This window comes from Myotis nattereri, assembly GCF_964212035.1.
Source record: "Myotis nattereri genome assembly, chromosome: X".
NCBI classification, from domain to species: Eukaryota; Metazoa; Chordata; class Mammalia; order Chiroptera; family Vespertilionidae; genus Myotis; species Myotis nattereri.
Window position 1 is genome coordinate 656,144 of NC_138078.1, and position 19,958 is coordinate 676,101.

At 61.5% G+C, this 19,958-nt stretch overlaps 1 protein-coding gene across 1 annotated transcript; it reads left to right on the forward strand.

The window, feature by feature from the left end:
• Positions 1–4,894: 4,894 nt before the first annotated feature.
• LOC308536055 (A-kinase anchor protein 17A-like) lies at positions 4,895–16,738 on the forward strand. Its single transcript, XM_081115083.1, has 5 exons — positions 4,895–4,972; positions 9,459–10,237; positions 10,963–11,111; positions 13,685–13,925; positions 14,941–16,738. The coding sequence occupies exons 2-5, from the start codon at positions 9,479–9,481 to the stop codon at positions 15,868–15,870; spliced, it is 2,079 nt and encodes a 692-aa protein (XP_080971209.1). The 5' UTR covers positions 4,895–4,972; positions 9,459–9,478; the 3' UTR covers positions 15,871–16,738.
• The last annotated feature ends 3,220 nt before the right edge of the window (positions 16,739–19,958 follow it).

Consider the following 19,958-nt stretch of genomic DNA (forward strand, 5'->3'; position numbering starts at 1 on the left):
TACTAGCATCTGGTCATGGTCTGGTACATTTATCACCATCAATGGACCAATATCCGTACTCACTTCTGATCTTGGGCTGATACATGTTACCATCAATGGAACAGGGGATGTCTTCTATCTATCTATCTATCTATCTATCTATCTATCTATCTATCTCTCTATCTCTCTATCATCATCTATCTTCTACATTCTATTATCTATCTATCATCTATCACCTATCTTCTATCCATCTATCTACCATCTGTCATCTATCTATCTTCCTATAATCTATCATCTATCTATCTATCATCTATCTATCTATCTATCTATCTATCTATCTATCTATCTATCACCTATCTATCTATCTTCTATATATTTATCTGTCTACCTATCCTTACTCACATTTGATCTAGGTTTGATGCATTCATTGACTATGATCAGTGGACCAATATCCTTACCAACATCTGATCTTGGTCTGATACATTTTTTATCATCAATGGACCAATAGCCTTACTCACATCTGATCTAGGTCTGATACATGCTACCATCAATGGAACAGGGGATATCTACCTATGAATCTATCTATCTATCTATCTATCTATCTATCTATCTATCATCTATTTATCTACTTTCTACCTTCTATCATATATCTATCTATCAATCTATCTATCTATCTATCTATCTATCTATCTATCTATCTATCATCATCATCATCATCTACCTACCTTGTATCACTTATCTATCTATCTATCTATCTATCTATCTATCTATCTATCTATCATCTATCTATCTATCTATCTATCTATCTATCTATCTATCTATCTATTTATCTATCTATCCTTACTCACATCTGATCTTGGTCTGATACACTTTTCATCATCGATGGACCAACAGCCTTACTCACATCTGATCTAGGTCTGATATATGTAACCATCAATGGAACAGGGGATATCTATCTATCATCTATCTATCTATCTATCTATCTATCTATCTATCTATCATCTATCTACCTACCTTCTACCTTCTGTCATATATCTATCAATGTATCCACCCATCTATCTATCTATCCATCATCTACCTACCTTCTATCACCTATCAATGTATCTATCATCTATCTATCTATCTATCTATCTATCTATCTATCTATCTATCATCTATCTACCTACCTTCTACCTTCTGTCATATATCTATCAATGTATCCACCCATCTATCTATCTATCCATCATCTACCTACCTTCTATCACCTATCAATGTATCTATCATCTATCTATCTATCTATCTATCTATCTATCTATCTATCTATCTATCTCTCTATCCATCCTTACTCACATCTGATCCTGGTCTGATACATCAACAGGGAGGACCCCTCCTACCCCCACCTTTTGGCCTTTTTAATCTTTGGATTTATCTTATTCTTGTTTGTTTGTTTTCGTTAATCCTCACCTGAGGATATTTTCCCACTGATTTTTAGGGAGAGTGGAAGGAAGTGGGAAAGACAGAGAAACACGTTTCTGTCGCATCGATTGGTCGACTCCTCTTCTCACGCCCAGACCAGGGGAGGAGCCTGCAACGGGGGTACGTGCCCATGACTGGACTCGAACCCGGGACACTTTGATCTGCAGGCTGACGCTCTACCCACTGAGCCAAACTGGCTAGGGCCATTGACGTCTCCTTCCTCTCTCTCTCCCTCTCTCTCTCTCTCTCTCTCTCTCTCTCTCTCTCTGTCTCTTCCTGTCTCTGAAATCAATTAAAAATATGAAATATAAAAATATGAAAAAAGGGTCAGACAGCCAACTGGTCTACCAGTCGCTATGACGTGCACTGACCACCAGGGGGCAGTCGACTGGTCGACCAGCATTAAAACAGTCCATCTGAGTGTCTGGTACCTGCGATTCTACAAGGATGAGTGGCTCAGAGGCTAGAGGAACCCGGTTGCCGAGGGGAAAAACACACACAAAACAAAACAAAACCCGTCTCTGGGTGACAGCTCCCAGAGCTCACTCATGGCTTCTCCCAGGGGAGTCAGTAAAAAAAAAAAAATGTGCCCCAAACTCATTCACCAACATAATGATGATCATCTCATACCATGTTTTTTTTAAAATGTTTTATTGATTTTTTTTTAGAGATAGAGGAAGGGGGAGGGATAGAGAGATGGAAACATCCTATAGAATAAAAGCCTAATAGGCTAAGTGTCCCATCGTCCGTTCGACCAATCAAAGCGTCATATGCTAATGATATGCTAAGGCCGCTCAACCGCTCGCTATCACGTGCACTGACCACCAGGGGGCAGTCGACGGGTTGACCAGTCGCTGTGACGTGCACTGACCACCAGGGGGCAGACAGTCAACTGGTCAACCAGTCGCTGTGATGTGCACTGACCACCAGGGGGCAGACAGCCGACTGGTCGACCAGTCGCTGTGACGTGCACTGACCACCAGGGGGCAGTCGACTGGTCGACCAGTCACTGTGACGTGCACTGACCACCAGGGGGCAGTCGACTGGTCGACCAGTCGCTGTGACGTGCACTGACCACCAGGGGCAGACAGTCGACCAGTCGCTGTGACATGCACTGACCACCAGGGGGCAGACAGTCGACCAGTCGCTATGACGTGCACTGACCACCAGGGGGCAGACAGTCGACCAGTCGCTATGACGTGCACTGACCACCAGGGGGCAGACAGTCAACTGGTCAACCAGTCGCTGTGACGTGCACTGACTACCAGGGGGCAGACAGCCGACTGGTCGACCAGTCGCTGTGACGTGCACTGACCACCAGGGGGCAGACAGTCGACCGGTCGACCAGTCGCTATGACGTGCACTGACTACCAGGGGGCAGACAGCCGACTGGCCGACCAGTCGCTATGACGTGCACTGACCACCAGGGGGCAGACGCTCCGACCTGTAGGTGAGCTTGCTGCTGGGGTTCGCCGGATAGGGACTGAGCGAGATGGCTGAACATGCCCTGGAGCCCTCCCGCGGCCCCTCCCCGGCACCGATCGTGCTCCAGGGGGTCCCTCGGCCTGGCCTGCACCCTCTCGCCATCCGGGACCCCTAGGGGGACGTCCGAGAGCCGGTTTTGGGCCGATCCAACAGGCCAGGCCGAGGGACCCCACTGGTGCAGGAATTCGTGCACCGGGCCTCTAGTCAATAATGAGAAAAACATGGATTCGCTGCCTCCTGCACACCCCACACTAGGGATGGAGCCCACAACCCGGGCCTGTGCCCTGACCGGGAATCAAACCCTGACCTCCTGGTTCGTCGGTCGATGCTCAACCACTGAGCCACACTGGCTGAACGGTCTTCTCTCTTAACACAGTAAACATGGATGCAAATACCCATGATACACAAAACATGACTATTTTATTTTATTTTAATTTTTAAAATATATTTTTATTGATTTTTTTTACGGTGAGGAAGGGAGAGGGATAGAGAGTTACAAACATCGATGAGAGAGAAACATCGATCAGCTGCCTGTAATTATTTGTAATTAATAGTCCTAGTTAAATGGCATAGCTATATGATCTAGGATGTATAGTAATAAATATTCATAATTAAATATTTCTAACTAAATTGCATCGCTATATTATCTAGGATGTATAGAAATAAACATTTATTAATAAATATTTATAATGAAATTGCATATCTGTATTATCTCAGATGTATAGTGATAAGCATTTATAATTAAATATTTATAATTAAATTGCATAGGTATATTCTGTAGAATGTATAGTAATAAATATTCATAATTAAATATTCCTAATTAAATTGCATAGGTATATTCTCTAGGATGTATAGTAATAAATACCCATAATTAAATATTTATAACTAAATGGCATAGCTACATTATCTAGGATGTATAGTAATAAGCATTTATTAATAAATATTCCTAATTAAATTGCATAGCTATACTATCTAGGACGTATAGTGATAAGCGTTTATAATTAAATATTTATAATTCAATTGCATAGGTAGGTATATGATCTAGGGTGTATAGTAATAAATACTTATAATTAAATAGTCCTAATTAAGAGGCATAGCTGTATTATCTAGGATGTATAGTGATAAGCATTTATAATTAAATATTTATAATTCAATGGCATAGGTATATGATCTAGGATGTATAGTAATAAATATTTATAATTAAATAGTCCTAATTAAGCGGCATAGGTATATGATCTAGGGTGTATAGTAATAAGCATTGATAATTAAATGTTTACAATTAAATGGCATAGCTGTATTATGTAGTATATACATTAATAAATATTCACAATTAAATATTTATAATTCGATTGCATAGGTATATGATCTAGGATGTATAGTAATAAATATTTATAATTAAATAGTCCTAATTAAGGGGCATAGCTATATGATCTAGCGTGTATAGTAATAAGCATTGATAATTAAATATTTACAATTAAATGGCATAGCTGTATTGTGTAGTATATACATTCATAAATATTTACAATTAAATATTTATAATTCGATTGCATAGGTATATTCTCTAGGATGTCTACGTAGTACAATAATAAATGAACGGTTAGATAGTGAATAATGTGTAATTAATGTGCATTGCTATCTTATATGTGATTATCACAGTAATTCAGGCGCAAACGCCACGTAACGCGGCTGCGCGCCCACCTGGCCGGCAGGTGGATCGGGTCGCAGGGAGCTGGAGGGGGGAGGGGAGGGAGGCACGATCTGCGCACGCGCAGTGCGGAGCCGGGGCCAGCCCGCCCCTACCCCCCGGCCCTCGCCGGAAGTCCCGCCTCTGGGGGCGGGGCCGGGACCGCGAGGCGCAACCCGGAGCCGCCGCGCGGCCGCTTCCGCCGGCCCGGGCGCCGGAAGCGGAAGTGCGTCACCGGGGGCGGGCCGCGGCGTCCCGTCGGGGGCACTTCCGGCGGACGGCGGCGGCTCGGGGCGGGAGGCCGCGGCGGCGGAGGCGGCGGCGGGGACCAGGGCGCGGCGGCGGGGGACGCAGGCGGACGCCGGGCCGGTGAGGCGCCGCACCCTCTTCCTCCGCGGGCCGGAAGGGCGGGGGTCACCGGGCGGCGGGGCGGGGTCACCGGGCGGCGGGGCGGGGGTCACCGGGCGGCGGGTCGGGGCCGGGGGCTGCGGGGCCGGAAGGGGCGGGGGTCACCGGGCGGCGGGTCGGGGGTCACCGGGCGGCGGGTCGGGGCCGGAAGGGCGGGGGTCACCGGGCTGCGGGGCCGGGGGTCCCCGGGCGGCGGGTCGGGGGTCATCGGGCGTCGGGTCGGGGGTCACCGGGCGGCGGGTCGGGGCCGGGGGTCACCGGGCGGCGGATCGGGGCCGGAAGGGGCGGGGGGTCACCGGGCGGCGGGTCGGAGCTGGGGGCAGCGGGGCCGGAAGGGGCGGGGGGTCACCGGGCGGCGGGTCGGGGCCGGGGGCTGCGGGGCCGGGGGTCACCGGGGGCGGGGGGGTCACCGGGCGGCGGGTCGGGGCCGGGGGCTGCGGGGCCGGGGGTCACCGGGCGGCGGGTCGGGGCCGGGGGCTGCGGGGCCGGGGGTCACCGGGCGGCGGGGCCGGGGGTCACCGGGCGGCGGGTCGGGGGTCATCGGGCGGCGGGTCGGGGGTCACCGGGCGGCGGGTCGGGGCCGGGGGTCACCGGGCGGCGGATCGGGGCCGGAAGGGGCGGGGGGTCACCGGGCGGCGGGTCGGAGCTGGGGGCAGCGGGGCCGGAAGGGGCGGGGGGTCACCGGGCGGCGGGTCGGGGCCGGGGGTCACCGGGCGGCGGATCGGGGCCGGAAGGGGCGGGGGGTCACCGGGCGGCGGGTCGGAGCTGGGGGCAGCGGGGCCGGAAGGGGCGGGGGGTCACCGGGCGGCGGGTCGGGGCCGGGGGCTGCGGGGCCGGGGGTCACCGGGGGCGGGGGGTCACCGGGCGGCGGGTCGGGGCCGGGGGCTGCGGGGCCGGGGGTCACCGGGCGGCGGGTCGGGGCCGGGGGCTGCGGGGCCGGGGGTCACCGGGCGGCGGGTCGGGGGTCATCGGGCGGCGGGTCGGGGGTCACCGGGCGGCGGGTCGGGGCCGGGGGTCACCGGGCGGCGGATCGGGGCCGGAAGGGGCGGGGGTCACCGGGCGGCGGGTCGGAGCTGGGGGCAGCGGGGCCGGAAGGGGCGGGGGGTCACCGGGCGGCGGGTCGGGGCCGGGGGCTGCGGGGCCGGGGGTCACCGGGGGCGGGGGGTCACCGGGCGGCGGGTCGGGGCCGGGGGCTGCGGGGCCGGGGGTCACCGGGGGCGGGTCGGGTGTCACCGGGCGGCGGGTCGGGGCCGGGGGCTGCGGGGGCCGGAAGGGGCGGGGGTCACCGGGCGGCGGGTCGGGGGTCACCGGGCGGCGGGTCGGGGCCGGGGGTCACCGGGCGGCGGATCGGGGCCGGAAGGGGCGGGGGTCACCGGGCGGCGGGTCGGAGCTGGGGGCAGCGGGGCCGGAAGGGGCGGGGGGTCACCGGGCGGCGGGTCGGAGCTGGGGACTGCGGGGCCGGAAGGGGCGGGGGGTCACCGGGCGGCGGGTCGGGGCCGGGGGCTGCGGGGCCGGGGGTCACCGGGGGCGGGTCGGGTGTCACCGGGCGGCGGGTCGGGGCCGGGGGCTGCGGGGCCGGAAGGGGCGGGGCCTCGGGGTCCCGGGGTCCGAGGGCTGTGGGTGTCGCGGGTTCTGGGTCTTTGGGGTCCGGGGTCCGAGGGCGGTCGGGGCCTGAATGACTGGCGTCCGGGTCCTGAGGGTCTTGTGGTTCAGGGGGTACTGAGGGTCTGGGGGGGCCGGGGTCAGGGGGGCCGTGGTTACCGAGGGCCTGGGCGGGCTTGGGGGTGTTTAGGATCTTGGGGGGCCGGGGTGCTGAGAGTCTTGGGCTGCAGGGACTGAGGGTCGGAGATAAAGGGGGTGCTGAGGGTTTAGGGGTTACTGAGGGCATGGGGGATTAAGGGGTACAGAGGTTTTGGGGTTCAGGGGTTACTGAGGGTCTGGGGGTTCAGGGGGTACTGAGGGTTTAGGGGTTACTGAGGGTCTGGGGGTTCAGGGTACTGAGGGTTTAGGGGTTACTGAGGGTCTGGGGGTTCAGGGTACTGAGAGTTTAGGGGGGTTTAGGGTTACTGAGGGTCTGGGGTTTCGGGGGGTACTGAGGGTTTAGGGGGTTCAGGGGGTACTGAGGGTTTAGGGGGGTTTAGGGGTACTGAGGGTAAGGGGAGTTAAGGGGTACTGGGGGTTTGGGGGGTACTGAGGGTTTAGGGGGGTTTGAGGGGTACTGAGGGTAAGGGGAGTTTAGGGGTACTGGGGGTTTGGGGGGTACTGAGGGTTTAGGGGGGTTTAAGGGGGTTTTGGGGATACTGAGGGTCTGGGGAGTTCAGGGGATACTGGGGGTTTGGGGGGTTTTAGGGGTACTGGGGGTTTAGGGGGGTTAGGGGTACTGGGGGTTTGGGGGGTACTGAGGGTTTAGGGGGGTTTGGCGGGTTTGGGGGATACTGAGGGTCTGGGGAGTTCAGGGGGTACTGAGGGTTTAGGGGGGTTTAGGGGTACTGGGGGTTTGGGGGGTACTGAGGGTTTAGGGGCGTTTAGGGGGGTCTGGGGGATACTGAGGGTCTGGGGAGTTCAGGGGGTACTGGGGGTTCAGGGGTTACTGAGGGTCTGAGGGTTTAGGGGGGGTTTAGGGGGTTCTGAGAGTCTTGGGGGCCTGGGTGACCCGGGGATCCTGGGCAGTCGGGGAGCCTGGGTTCGGGGGTCACGGAGGCAGAGGCGGAGGTTCTGGAGGGTCAGGGGTGGGGGTTTGGGGGGATCAGCACTGACCTGGCCGGCGGGGGGAGGGGGAGGGTCCTGCGTGTGGGTTGCCATGGAGACCGCGGGGCAGCGGCTGCTGCAGGAGGCGGGGCCAACACCGCGCGGGTCTGGAGAAGCGGGTCCTGGGGGTTGTGGGGGGAACCAGGGCCCCGATGGGGGGGAGCGATGGGGGGGGCATAGGCATTAGGGAGGCGCCCGGGGACTGGGCTTCCGGGGCGCCAGGGGGCGGGGGGCAGGGCCAAGGGCTGCTTGGGAGACAGGGTGGTGCCAAGCGCCAGGTCCTGGGGGGAGCCCCGCGGGGAGGCATGGGGCCCCCTCAGCCCCCACTCTGCACCCCCACTTGCTCCCCTATTCTGCTCAACTCCTGGTGGGCCCCGCCCTCCACCTGCGCCCCAGGGCTGGCGCCTCGGGGACCTGTCCCGGCCGAGCGGGTGGGCAGATGGGGGACCCGCCTCCGCGCTGTCCGGGTGCAGGTGCCAAGCCGCCTGCCGGCCGGGCCAGCACCCCCAGGAGCTCCGACCCGCGGGGAGGGCGCCCCCAGCGGGTGGGAGGAGGGGCCCAGCCGGAACCTGGGCCAGAGCGAGCTTGTGTGTTTCTTTTCTGCATTTTGTTGTTTGTAAATGTTTTTATTGATTTCAGAGCAGAAGGGACAGGGGAGAAGAGAGACACATCCCTGATGAGAGAGAATCACGGACCGGCCGCCTCCCGCACGCCCCCTACCTACTGGGGACCGAACCCACAACCCGGGCCTGTGCCGGATTTGAACCCAGGACCCTTCAGTCCGCAGGCGGATGCTCTATCCACTGAGCCACACCGGCCAGGGCTTTTTTTTTTTTTTTTGGTTAATCCTCACCGAGGATATTTCCTGTTGATCTTTAGAGAGAGTGGGAGGGAGGGGAAGAGACAGAGAGAGACATCGATGGGTTGCCTCCCGCAGGCCCCCGACCAGGGCTGGGCATCGAGTCTGCAACCAGGGTACATGCCTTTGACCCTGGACCCTTGACGGGAATAGAACCCGGGACCCTCCCGTCCACGGCTCCGGCCGACGCTCTTATCGGCTGAGCCAAACCGGCCGGGGCGAGAGGTGGTTTATCAGCAGGAAACTTCTGTTTCATCGATGCCAACGCCAGGCGGCCGCCTGCCACACCCTCCCAGGGGCCGGGGGCCGAGCTGAGTCCCCTCTCCAGCCGGCTTCCAGCACCTTCCGGGGAGCGAGGCGGCTCTCGCACCCAGGTCAGCGCGGACGCGGGGCTGTTTTTAGTAGCAGTGCAGGTCTGTTTGTCCCTTTCTGTAATCTGATGACTCACGGACAAGAGCCGTCTCAGCGCTGAGGGCCCCTTGAGGGCCACACCCCTTCCTCGGACACGCTGGGGAAGCGGTCTTGGTTCTCGTCCTGCGCTGACCGCTGTGGCCCTCGCCAGTGTGGCTCAGTGGATAGAGCATGGGCTGCGGACTGAAGGGTCCTGGGTTCGATTCCCGGTCAAGGGCACAGGCCCAGGTTGCAGGCTGGATCCCCTAATGGGCTGTGCAGGAGGCGGCCGGTCCATGCTTCTCTCTCATCATGGATGCTCCTCTCGCCCTCCCTCTCCCTTCCTGTCTGCAATCAATAAAAATATATTTAAAAACACACACAACAGACACACACACACAGACAGACACACACACACACACAGAAAACTGACCACCTCGTCCGTCTCAGGCCCCAGGCCCCGGGCGGCTATGGCCGCGGCCACCATCGTGCACGACACGTCGGAGGCGGTGGAGCTGTGCCCGGCCTACGGCCTCTACCTGAAGCCCATCACCAAGATGACCATCAGCGTGGCCCTCCCGCAGCTGAAGCAGCCGGGCAAGTCCATCTCCAACTGGGAGGTGATGGAGCGGCTCAAGGCCATGGTGCAGCACCAGTTCTCCACGCTGCGCATCTCCAAGAGCACCATGGACTTCATCCGCTTCGAGGGCGAGGTGGAGAACCGCAGCATGGTCAAGGCCTTCCTGGCCCGCCTGGACGGCAAGACCATCAAGCTCAGCGGCTTCTCCGACATCCTCAAGGTGCGCGCCGCCGAGTTCAAGATCGACTTCCCGACGCGCCACGACTGGGACTCCTTCTTCCGCGACGCCAAGGACATGAACGAGACGCTGCCGGGCGAGCGGCCCGACACCATCCACCTGGAGGGGCTGCCCTGCAAGTGGTTCGCGCGCCGGGAGGCGGGCGCCGAGAAGCCCAGCGAGGACGTGCTGGTGCGCGTGTTCGAGAAGTTCGGGGCGATCCGCAACGTGGACATCCCCATGCTGGACCCCTACCGCGAGGAGATGACGGGGCGCAACTTCCACACCTTCAGCTTCGGGGGCCACCTCAACTTCGAGGCCTACGTGCAGTACAGCGAGTACGCCGGCTTCATCCAGGCCATGAGCGCGCTGCGCGGCATGAAGCTCATGTTCAAGGGCGAGGACGGCAAGGCGGTGGCCTGCAACATCAAGGTGGGCGGCCTCCCGCCGGGCCCCCCGCGCCCCGGGCCCCCCGCGCCAGGCCCCGCACGGTCTGGGCCGCGGTGTCGGGTTCAGGCGCAGAGAGAGACGGGCAGTCTCCGCTGGGAATTGTGCAGAATCCGCCGCTTGCGCCCCAGAACCGTGGGCACCGGCCTGGGGGGTGGAGGGGCGGGCCCTGGGCGTGGTCAGCGGGCTGGTGGGCCCCCGGGGCAGGAGGAGAAGATTGTCTCGTAACAGGAGCAATTTTTTTTTTTAATCTTTCTTGATTTCAAAGAGGAAGGGAGAGGGGGGGAGAGAGAGAGACATCCTTGATGAGAGAGAATCACGGACCAGCCGCCTCCTGCGCGCCCCCCACTGGGCATGGAGCCCGCACCCCGGCCTGTGCCCCGACCCGGAATCGAACCGGCCGCCTTTTGGACGATGCTCAACTCCTGAGCCACCCGCTGGGCCCGGGCGGCGTCCTAACGCCCGGCGAGGGGAAGGCAGGGCGGCGTCTCGGGCAAGGTCGTCCTCCCCCGTTGGACGGGGGTGTCGTGGTTGGGGCTCATCTGGAGCCAGAAACTGGGGTTCCGGCTCGATCCCGGTGGGGCGCCCCCGCGTGGAGAGCGCCCTGTCGCTCAGGGATCGGAAGGGGGGTGCACCTGCCTGCAGGGCCGCCCCCCCCCCCCCCCACGGGGCCCGGGCCGCAGTCTCCCCCTGACGCGCGCTCCCCGCAGGTCTCCTTCGATTCCACCAAACACCTGAGCGACGCCTCCATCCGGAAGCGGCAGCTGGAGCGGCAGAAGCTGCAGGAGCTGGAGCGGCAGCGGGAGGCGCAGAAGCGGCGCGAGAAGGAGGCGGAGGAGCGGCAGCGCGCGGAAGAGAGGTGGGCGGGCTGCGTCCGTGCGTGCGTGCGGGCGGGCGTCCGTGTGCGTGAAGGTGGGGCTGCATCTGTGCGTGCAGGTGGGCGTCCGTGCGCGTGCAGGCGGGCGTCCGTGCGCGTGCAGGCGGGCGTCCGTGCGCTCGGACACCGCGGCTGCTGGGACTCGGTGCCAAGTGCGCGCCTGGTCCTGCCCCAGAGCTCAGGCCAGAAACAGCAGGAGGGCGAGGCCGAGGGGGGAGAGGCCGGTTTCAGGGCGAATCGGCTCCGGGGGGGACCTGCCCGCTCCCTCAGGGCTGGAGCCGCGGGGCCTCCTCGGCCGGTTCACGGGCGGCTGTGCTGCTGTGACCGGTCAACACCGCGAGGCTCTCCCGTCCCCGCCGCTGCCTGTTGGGCGGAGCCTGTGGCCTGTGTGTGCGGGTCTGTCTCTGACTCGGGGGGCGGGGGGGGATGGGGGGTCCTTCCCGACCAGCCTGCTCGCTCGCCCTGTCCCTGGTGGGTCCCTGGTGGGTGCCGCCCGGGGGTGGGGGGGGCGGAGGCGGGCGCTCCCCGGGCCGAGCGTCAGCCCTGGGCTCGGCCCGAGGAGGCGCGTCCTGCAGCGAGGAGGCCGCCCAGCTGTGTCCCCGGTGACCCCGCGACCCCGCGAGTGCTGTCCTCCCGCGTGACCCGACCCGGCGTCTGGAAAGCTGCTCCGGGCCTTGGGGGCAGATGCAGACTGGGGGGGGGGGGGCGCAGGTGGGGGGAGGGGGGCAGGGGGTGCTCAGTCCGGCCCAGGGCTGTGGTCCGGCCAGGACGGCCCTGTCCTGTCCAGCAGAGCCCCGGGCGCCCGCGTCTGCCCGCGTCACGGGTGTGGGACCTGCGGTTAATGGGAACGGGCAGCACCTGCGGCTCCCGCGCTGGGCCTCCGGCCGGACCTGGGCCTGTGGTTGGAGCGGGGCCGGGCCTCCCCCTGCCGGGGCCTCGGACGTTCCTCCGGCGCCCGGGCCGTGCGGAGGGCCCACTGCCGGCTCTGTGGCTCGGACTCCACTCGCCCCCGCGCCCCCGGCAGGGACAGGCCCTGGGCGGGTGCCCCTGAGCTCCGGGCCGGTGACCGCGGCTCCAGTCCTGGGCCCTGAGCGCAAGGGAGGCCTGGGCGCGCCCCACTCTGCCCGGCTCCTTCCTGGTCTTCGGGGGTCTGGCTCCCGCGCCCTCACCCCGAGCTGTTCCCCTCATGGCACCTCCCGGGGCCCCCGTGCCCTGTCCGCCTGGAGCACCTGGGTCTTGTCACCGTGGCCCCCGACCGTGTGATCATCTCAGAGGCGGGTGCTGTGCAGGGGCCCCGGCCTTCCCGGGGGTCGCAGGCCGTGCTGGTCGCACTGGGTGCTCATGGCAGGGATTCCCTCCGCCCAAAGCGTGGAGGAGCCGCGCCTTTTGGCAGTGGATTTATTTCAGACAAAAGTCGCCGCCTCCAGGGAGCCTCCCAGGATTTCCCTGTGACACGGGTTCTCCTGGTGCCTCACTCAGGGCGCCCCCCCCCCCACCCCACCCCCAGCGAGCGTCCCCGGCTTCCTGTCACTGTGGGTTTGCTAGAACCTCATAGGAACAGGACCCTATGGTGCGTGGTCCTGTGTGCTCGATATTTCCCCTCTGGAAGGCTTCCAGAACGTTCCTTGCAGCTGTGCACGGCGGGGTTTCCTTCCTCCTCTCCGCCTGCGGTTCCCGGGTGCCAGGCAGCCTCTGAGCCCAAGATGGGGAATGAGTCCCCCTGGGAGCCCGGGATGGGGAATGAGTCCCCCTGGGAGCCCGGGGTGGGGGATGTGTCCCCCTGGGAGCCCGGGATGGGGAATGAGTCCCCCTGGGAGCCCGGGATGGGGAATGTGTCCCCCTGGGAGCCCGGGATGGGGAATGAGTCGCCCTGGGAGTGCTCTGGCATTTTAGGGGACCTTCCTTTCGAGGTGGGAGCCTGTCCCCGCCCTGTTGGGGGCCCCCCACCTGCACAGATGTGTCTTGTTCAGCCGACACCTTCATGCTGTCAGCCGGTGGCTCCCTCTGCAGGGCTCCAGGTTTGGGTCTCACGTAGCCAGACAGACTGTCCCTGAGGGACCCCATCTGTGCGTGCGCTGCCTCCCGGGTCCCTGGCTGCGAGGGATTCGGGGTGAAGGGTCCCTGGGCTGCGAGGGATTTGGGGTGAAGGGTCCCTGGGCTGCGAGGGATTCGGGGTGAAGGGTCCCTGGGCTGCGAGGGATTCGGGGTGAGGGTCCCTGGGCTGCGAAGGATTTGGGGTGAAGGGTCCCTGGGCTGCGAGGGATTTGGGGTGAAGAGCTGACAGGGTGAATCGCATGAGCACCTGCCGTTCCCACTGGCTTTTTGTTTTTTGTGAATCTCCACCGAGGGCATTTTCCCATTGACTTGAGGGAGAGAGGAAGGGAGGGGAGTGTGAGGGAGACAGATGAGGGAGGGAGACATCCGTTGGTTGGGCCGGGGCCGGGGATGGAGCCTGCACCCCAGGCCCCTGCTTAGAGCAGCCCCTGGTCGAGCCGAGTGCCCGCCTGCCCGGCCCCGCCCGACGGCCCCGCGTGTCCGCCCGTCCGTCCGCACAGGAAGCAGAAGGAGCTGGAGGAGATGGAGCGGGAGCGCAGGCGGGAGGAGAAGCTGCGGCGCCGGGAGCAGAGGCAGCGGGACCGGGAGCAGCGCCGCAGCCAGAAGAAGCTGGAGAAGCTGCAGGCGGAGGAGCAGCGGCAGCTGCAGGAGAAGGTCCGGCTGGAGGAGCGGCGGCTGCTGCTGGCCCAGCGCAACCTGCAGTCCCTGCGGCTGCTCACCGAGCTGCTGGGCCGCGCCAAGGTACCCGCCGGGTCCGTCCGCCTGGGGGCGCCTCTGGGCGCTCGCGCCGCCGGTGCCACACTCCCCGGGCCTGGCGGGGCCGCCCCGGCAGGAGGAACGGGCTCCCCCCGAGGGTGACCCCGCCTGGCGTGTGGGTTCCTGCCTCCTTCGGTTCCAGACTTGGGAGCCGAGGCAGCTCTGAGTCGTGTCTCCCCGTTCCGGCCTCCGGGGTGCAGGCCAGCGGCCTGGGGGCGGCCACACCCAGGGGCACATGAGCCCCTGATGGGAGCAGTGGACACGCCGTCCCTCGGCCCCCCGGGCAGTGCTGCCCGGTGCACAGCGTCCACGCCTGTCAGGCCACCAGGCCTCGCCCTGACCCTCCCAGCCAGCACCCCGGGCGGCCGAGGCCTGAGCCTGGTCCCCAGGGAACGCATCGCGGAGCCCGGCCGCCCGGCCCTCCTCCAGAGCTGGGTCGGGAGGTCTTGCCGGTGCCGGTGCCGTGTGGACGGTACGAGCCTCAGGCCCAGAGCCTCCGCGCGCCTCCTGGAGGCCCCGTCACTCCCGGAGCTGGGCCCAGCCGCAGACGCACAGACGAGCCCAGGCAGCCGCGCGCCCCGTCCGCCTGGCACGGCGACCCCCTAACCTGTTGTCTAATTACAGTGTTAAGGCCCCGGGAAGGACAATGGCAGGCGCGCTGAGGCTGTGGCGGCTCGGTCCTAATTTCATGGTGAATATTGAAGACACGGACCCAGCCAGGCCCGGCGCGACCCGCGGCCTGGGCGGCCTGTGTCTGCGTCGCCAGCTCCCGGTTGCGGCGAGCGCGCGGGGGGCCTGGGCCACCCCGAGACGCCCGCCCGGGGCCGTGCCGAGCAGCTTTGCCGTGGGGTGTGCAGCTCGCCCCGGCGGACGCATGACCGCCGGGTGTGGCGGGGACGGGTGTCGCGCCGGCACCCCCGGCCTCGGGGGTCTGCGAGCCCCGCGCCGCCCCGCGCGTGGGGCGGGTGCGGGCCCCGCTGAGGCGCCCCTCTCCCCGCAGGCGGCGAAGCTGCAGGAGCAGGAGCGGCGGGAGGAGGACCTGCGGCGGCGGCAGCTGGAGGAGCGGCGGCGGCTGCAGGAGGCGGAGCTGCGGCGCGTGGAGGAGGAGAAGGAGCGCGCGCTCGGCCTGCAGCGCAAGGAGCGGCAGCTGCGCCAGCGCCTGCTGAGCATCCTGCTGAGCCGGAAGGCGGACGACCCGCAGGCGCCCGACGAGCTGGGCGTGGCGCCCGCCGACCTGCTGCAGCCCGTGCTGGACATCCTGCAGTCCGTGTCCGCCGGCTGCGTGAGCGCCGCCGCCCAGCTGCTCCCCGGCGCCCAGAGGGAGGGCCCGCGGCGGCCCGAGGCGGAGGCCCCGCCCCGGAGCGTGAACGGGAACGCGGGCGAGGACGCCCCGGGCCGGGACCCGCCGCCCGCGCGCCCGGCCGCCCCCGACAGCGCCTCCCCGGAGAAGGAGAAGCGGTGCCCGGCGGTGCTCGCCTGCATCCCCGACAACAACCAGCAGCCCAAGGGCCCGCCCGCCGCCTGCGAGCCGCGCAAGGACGCCCTGTCGGAGCTGGACAAGTGCAACCGCGAGCCCAGCGCGGGCGAGGGCCGCGCCCGCGGGGACCCGGGCGGCGAGGACCGGCGCCCCCGGGAGGAGCGCAGCGGGTCGCGGCGCGCGGGCAGCCGGGAGGACGGGCGGCCGCGCAAGGAGCGCCGGTCCCACAAGAAGCGCTCGCACCAGGACGGCAGCCCGCACCGGCGCAGCGCCAGCCCCGCCCACGCGCGCGCACGCAAGTCCCGCAGCAAAGACCGCTCCGGCCACCGCGAGCGGAGCCGCGACCGCAGGGGCAGCTCCGGCCGGAAGCGCAGCCGCCACCGCCGCAGCCAGAGGTCCCGCTCGGGCTCCCCCCGGTCCCCGGGCCGGCACCGCAGCACCTGGGACAGGTAATGCCGGGCGAGGCCTGCTCGGTCCGGCCCCGGGAGATCGGGGCCCACGGAGCTTCCCGCTCCTCTCGCTGCCTCGGAACCGCGTCCCAGGAGCCTCTGGGGACGAGGGCGGCGTCGGGAGCCCCTTCACCCACGACAGGCGGCCGTGGGCTCCCCGGACCGTCAGCCCGAGTCCCCTGAAGACTGTTGGATGGACAGCGCCCGCCTGGCCAGGCCGCGCCTGCGGGGACGGTGCGCGCCACCGTGGCCACGCTGACCCCACGGGCTGACCCCACGGGACGGGCGGGCAGGCAGAAGCCCGACCTCCCAGCGCGGCCCTGACCCCCACCCGCGCCACCGTGCGCCACGCTGACCCCACGGGCAGGGCCGGGCGAGCGGTCACCGTGGGGACGCCAGGGCTCCGGCCGGGAGAGAAAGCCTCGCCCGCTGGTGTTCGCTTTTGTTTCCGTGATGTCCACGCCGGGCAGCGCCGCGGCCGAGACAGCAAAAGCCGGTGACTGTGGCCGGGACGTCACTGGACGCGGCGAGTCCGGCCCGGCCCGATCAGCGCGGCCTCGCAGGCTGTGGGCCGGCCCCTGCCCCTCCCTGGCCGCGGGCTCCAGGAAACGCTGGGGAAGGTGGTTGGTCACCAGCTGGGCTCTAGTCCAGGTTCGCGTGTGTGGTTTTTTTTTTTTTTTAAAGAAGCCGTTTTTGCTAAATTATTTTTACTCGGAAACGTTTCGCGCCGACCCGAGGCCGCCGCCTCGCTCCACTTTTATAGTCCGCGGGCTCTCCGGGAGGCGCGCACATCCTCGGACGCGGCTGTTCGTTTGGTGTGGGGAGAGGGCGTTTGCATTTTTATGGTGAAATAAACTTTTCCAATGAACGGCGCTGCTTGCTCTGTTGTGAGTTCTTTCACCTGAGCCTCCGTCACCGTCTTTGAAACTAATAGGAATCTCTTGCTTTTCCTAGAAACGCTGATTTGCTGGGGTTAATTTTGGTTTTTTTTTTCCTCTAAATATATTTATACTAGAGGCTCGGTTCACGAAATTAGTATGAGGGGATGGGGGCGAGGGGTCCCTCAGCCCAGCCTGCGCCCTCTCACAATCCTGAACGCTGGCTTCTAACTGCTCTCCTGCCTGCCTGATCACCCCTAACCCCTCTGCCTGCCTGATCCGCCCCTAACCACTCTGCCTGCCTGATCGCCCCTAACCACTAGCCTGCCTGATACATCTAACTGCTCTCCTGCCTGCCTGATCGCCCCTAACCCTTCTGCCTACCTGATCACCCCTAACCCCTCTGCCTGCCTGATCACTCCTAACCCCTCTGCCTGCCTGATCACCCCTAACCACTCTGCCTGCCTGATCACCCCTAACCACTATGCCTGCCTGATCGCCCCTAACCACTCGCCTGCCTGCCTGATCTCCCCTAACCACTCTGCCTGCCTGATCGCCCCTAACCCCTCTGCCTGCCTGATCACCCCTAACCACTCTGCCTGCCTGATCACCCCTAACCACTATGCCTGCCTGATCGCCCCTAACCACTCTGCCTGCCTGATCGCCCCTAACCACTATGCCTGCCTGATCACCTCTGACCCCTCTGCCTGCCTGATACCCCTAACCCTTCTGCCTGCCTGATCGCCCCTAACCACCTCTGCCTGCCTGATCGCCCCTAACTGCTCTCCTGCCTGCCTGATCGCCCCTAACTGCTCTCCTGCCTGCCTGATCGCCCCTAACCACTCTGCCTGCCTGATCGCCCCTAACCACTAGCCTGCCTGATACACCTAACTGCTCTCCTGCCTGTGTGCCTGATCGCCCCTAACACCTCTGCCTGCCTGATTGCCCCTAACCCCTCTGCCTGCCTGATCACCCCTAACCACTCTGCCTGCCTGATTGCCCCTAACCACTATGCCTGCCTGATCACCTCTGACCCCAATGCCTGCCTGATACCCCTAACTGCTCCCCTGCCTGATCACCCCTAACCACTCACCTGCCTGATCACCCCTAACTGCTCTCCTGCCTGTGTGCCTGATCACCCCTAACTGCCTATGCCTTGCCCCCTCCCCCCTTAGTCTGGAAGGAGCCCTGAAGGTGGTTTGGCTGTCCAGTCTAATTAGCATATTATGCTGTTATTATAGATTTCAGAGAAAAGAAAGGTGAGAGAGAGAGAGGAACAACCATGATGAGAGAGATTCATGGACCGGCTGCCTCCTGCACGCCCCCGACTGGGACTCGAGCCCCAGCCCCAGCATGTCCCCTTGACTGGGAATCCAACCGTGACCTCCTGGTTCTCAGGTCAGTGCTCAACCACTGAGCCACACCTGCCGGGCTAGGTTTGTGTGTAAAGACCCCTCGTCCGCATATGTTCTCTCCTTTGAAAACCCGTGGATTCTCATCGGTCCCCAGGGCCTCTCGCTTTCTGTTGGTTTTGGAGACTCTGCCGGGGGAGGGGGAACCCAGGCACCGACCTGGATTTTCACGCCTCAAATCCTGCCTTTGAGGGAGTGTGTGCCCGCCCTTCTCACTCCCATCTCCTTAGCAGTGCCATCGCCTTAACGGGAGATTTCGTGGGTCTCCCGCTGCCGGGGGATTGGGTGGGATTTGTCCGTCTTAAGAAAAGCTGGCATTTAATCAAGCAAATGCCACCCATTGTGGCCAGCCTGTAAGGCGGTGCCAAAGATTCCCTCCTTTTTTAATTTTTAAATGTATTTTTATTGATTTCAGAGAGGAAGGGAGATGGGGAGGGAGACAGAAACATCATGATGAGAGAGAATCATGGATGGCCGCCTCCTGCACACCCCCTACTGGGGACGGAGCCCGCAACCCCAGGCATGTGCCCTTGACTGGGGAATCGAACCCGGGACATCCTGGTTCCTAGGTGGACGCTCAACCACTGAGCCACGCCGGTCGGGGAAAACGCAATTTTTTTTAGTATTTGTCATTTAAAAAAAATTCTTTATTATTGAAAGAAGAAACATGCTATTCTTTTAAAAAAATATATATATTTTAATACGTTTTGGTTGATTTTGCAGAGGAAGGGAGACAGAAACATCCATGATGAGAGAGAATCATGGACCGGCCGCCTCCTGCACGCCCCCTACTGGGGATGTGCCCGCAACCAAAGTACGTGCCCTTGACCGGGAATCGAACCCTGGACCCTTCAGTCCGCAGGCCGACGCTCTACCCACTGAGCCACACCAGCCGGGGCATTATTTTTTTGTTTGGTGAACGGCTACCTTTACTGGCCCCAAATGTTTCCATTTGATGGATGTAGTCCCCTTGGTTTTAATATTTTTTTTCCATTAAAAAAATAAAATTTTGCCCTAGCCAGTTTGGCTCAGTGCGTAGAGCGTCGGCCTGCGGACTGAAGGGTCCCGGGTTCGATTCCCGGTCAAGGGCACAGGCCCGGGTTGCGGGCTCGATCCCCATTAGGGGGCGTGCAGGAGGCATTCAATCCATGATTCTCATCATTGATGTTTCTATCTCTCCCTCTCCCTTTCTCTGAAATCAATAAAAATATGTTACATAAATAAGAAAATAGCCACAAATCATTTATTTATTTTTATTTTTCTGTATGAGAATCAGAGTTTACTTAGTCAATTTGATGAAATTAAAAGCATCAACTTTGTTATAAACACTTTAGTACATGTTAATCTTGACTGAGGAAAGAAAACAATTTAAAATCCTACAACGGAAATGAAAAATACAGAATTACCATTAAAAATGAATTGACAGCGAATTTTATCTAGGACTCAGGAGACGTTTTTAATATTTAATGAAAATGAATTAGTCAAATGTACTGGATTAAAAAAAAAATTCCTTAAGAGGACACAGAGAACAGCTCTGACTTTTTATGTCCTAATCCTATAGCAACAGAATACCAGCAAGAAAAATGTACATGGCCCCAACTGGTTTGGCTCAGTGGATAGAGCGTCGGCCTGCGGACCAAAGGGTCCCGGGTTCGATTCCGGTCAAGGGCATGTACCTTGTTTGCGGGCACATCCCCAGTGGGGGGTGTGCAGGAGGCAGCTGATCGATGCTTCTCTCTCATTGATGTTTCTGACTCTCTATCCCTCTCCCTTCCTCTCTGTAAAATCAATAAAATATATTT

Excerpts from the sequence above, each read along its gene's own strand:
- LOC308536055 (XM_081115083.1), top strand. The coding sequence starts at position 9,479 with ATGGCCGCGGCCACCATCGTGCACGACACGTCGGAGGCGGTGGAGCTG. Across the intron at positions 10,238-10,962 it reads CGGTGGCCTGCAACATCAAG|GTCTCCTTCGATTCCACCAA; the intron begins GTGGGCGGCCTC and ends CGCTCCCCGCAG. Across the intron at positions 11,112-13,684 it reads CGGCAGCGCGCGGAAGAGAG|GAAGCAGAAGGAGCTGGAGG; the intron begins GTGGGCGGGCTG and ends CCGTCCGCACAG.